This window comes from Colletotrichum abscissum, assembly GCF_030869225.1.
Source record: "Colletotrichum abscissum strain IMI 504890 chromosome Unknown Scaffold_371.1, whole genome shotgun sequence".
NCBI lineage: Eukaryota > Fungi > Ascomycota > Sordariomycetes > Glomerellales > Glomerellaceae > Colletotrichum > Colletotrichum abscissum.
Genome location: NW_026850289.1, coordinates 1 through 1661, shown reverse-complemented (window position 1 = coordinate 1661; position 1661 = coordinate 1). Strand labels below are relative to the sequence as shown.

Genomic DNA, 1661 nt, shown 5'->3' with positions numbered 1-1661 from the left:
GAGTTGGCGGTGTCATGAGTCAACGGGATGGGGATCAGGTTGGCTTCAGCGAAGGGGACCCTCGCGTATTCAGCTGCGCAGCCTCTTGTCAGCGAACCTCTCTTTGGCATGCCCAGGATGCATATGGTGCAGGCCTATTCGTACCTTGCAGACCGCCTAGACCCATCTCACTATTCCCGAAGCCGAAGTATTCCTTCGACCTCGGATCCATCTCCAGATGATCCTCAGACACGGTGTCGGGGATGATGACATAGTCCCCAACGGCGAAGGAGGACACGGCATCGCCGATCTCCGAGATGTAGCCGACGGCCTCGTGGCCCATGGCCCACGGCACCGCACCGCCCATGTAGCCGCGGTAGATGTGCAAGTCGGATCCGCATACGGCCGCGGTGGTCACCCGCACAACGACATCCGTCTCTTTCAGGATGGCTGGCTTGGCGACATCTTGAACCATCATTTCGAAAGGCGTGCCATGGTAAACAACTGCGCGCATGGTCGCGGCTGGCCAGGAAAGATTGAGTGACATTGCTAGGTGTCAAAGAGCGTCGATGCTCAAAATAGTTGTGTGTATGAGGCGATGATGCGATGCTATGGCATGTGTGACGACGGTCTGATGCGATTCTTGGTCCCCATTCACAAGAGGTTTGAGACTTTGAGACATGGCGAGAGCCATAGTTATACGCGCATATGTCGCCAAACGATGCAGGCTTTCTTCTACTAACACAATTGATCGACTACGTTGGCACATGTTGTTGAAGCACTCGTAGCCTAGCCAGTTGGTGTAGCAAGTAGCTCGAGCAACAATTGTTGAAGAAGCAACAGGGTATGCGATGTGCCTCGCATGCGTCGAAATAGACGCTCCAGCCGATACGACTGTCCTCAATTGTGGAGCCACGGCTGCCGTATTCCGACATGCACATCAGCATCCCAAATGCGACGCTCAAAGGCGATCATCTCCACTCTGTCGAGATGGGCCCAGAGCCCTTTCTGGCCCAGAGCCCTTTCTGGCCTAGAGCCCTTTCTGGCCTCAATCGGCAGCAACAGACGACACGGCCCCTGCATGGTACCACCAGGGATGATAACGACCCACACCTGAAAGTCAAAAGCGAATCTGGATTCACGGAGGCAACAACAGTGGAAACATCAGAGCAGCTTTTCGCCGTTTCCAACAGGGCTTGAGGTTATAGACCGGCGCCACAAAGCGTCAGCCAGCCTGATGCAAGCCAAATCTGCTGCTTTGCAGTGGTCGAAGGGATAGTCGGGTGTAAAGGCTACCGTGATACAGGTTCCTTGAGGAGGCCGCCAGGGAAAACCTCGCCTCAGCTTTCGGCTCTCCGAGCCAAGCGTGCCCCGCCCTTCACCAGACCTAGTCATTCAAATACGGCGCATGTCGCAGTGCCACTTCCGTCCGAAGAAGCATTTATCAACTAGACCCACAGATACTATGTGACATTGATAGGCGCCGAAAATCACCCTTTGTTACGCGTCTTGACTCAGTTGCACGTACTCAACTCCCGGAGCCATGCCCTGCGTTTGGCAAACACACGCATCCATGTCCTCGCATGTCGCTTGAGAACCTCCCGTGCCGTACAGACCCGTCTCCGATTCTCGTCTTGCCTTCGCTCGGTCAGCGACGGGACCCACAGGGCCCAGCAGCAGTT

At 55.4% G+C, this 1661-nt stretch overlaps 2 protein-coding genes across 2 annotated transcripts; both read right to left on the bottom strand.

The window, feature by feature from the left end:
* Positions 1–88: 88 nt before the first annotated feature.
* CABS01_17136 (alcohol dehydrogenase) lies at positions 89–493 on the bottom strand (the record flags this gene model as incomplete). The annotated part of the gene is made up of 1 exon (XM_060550463.1): positions 89–493. The coding sequence occupies one exon, from the start codon at positions 491–493 to the stop codon at positions 89–91; it is 405 nt and encodes a 134-aa protein (XP_060396507.1).
* Positions 494–1479: 986 nt separating this feature from the next.
* Positions 1480–1661, bottom strand: CABS01_17135 (uncharacterized protein; the record flags this gene model as incomplete). The annotated part of the gene is made up of 1 exon (XM_060550462.1): positions 1480–1661. A coding segment is annotated over one exon (182 nt), but the record flags the coding sequence as incomplete, so codon positions are not given.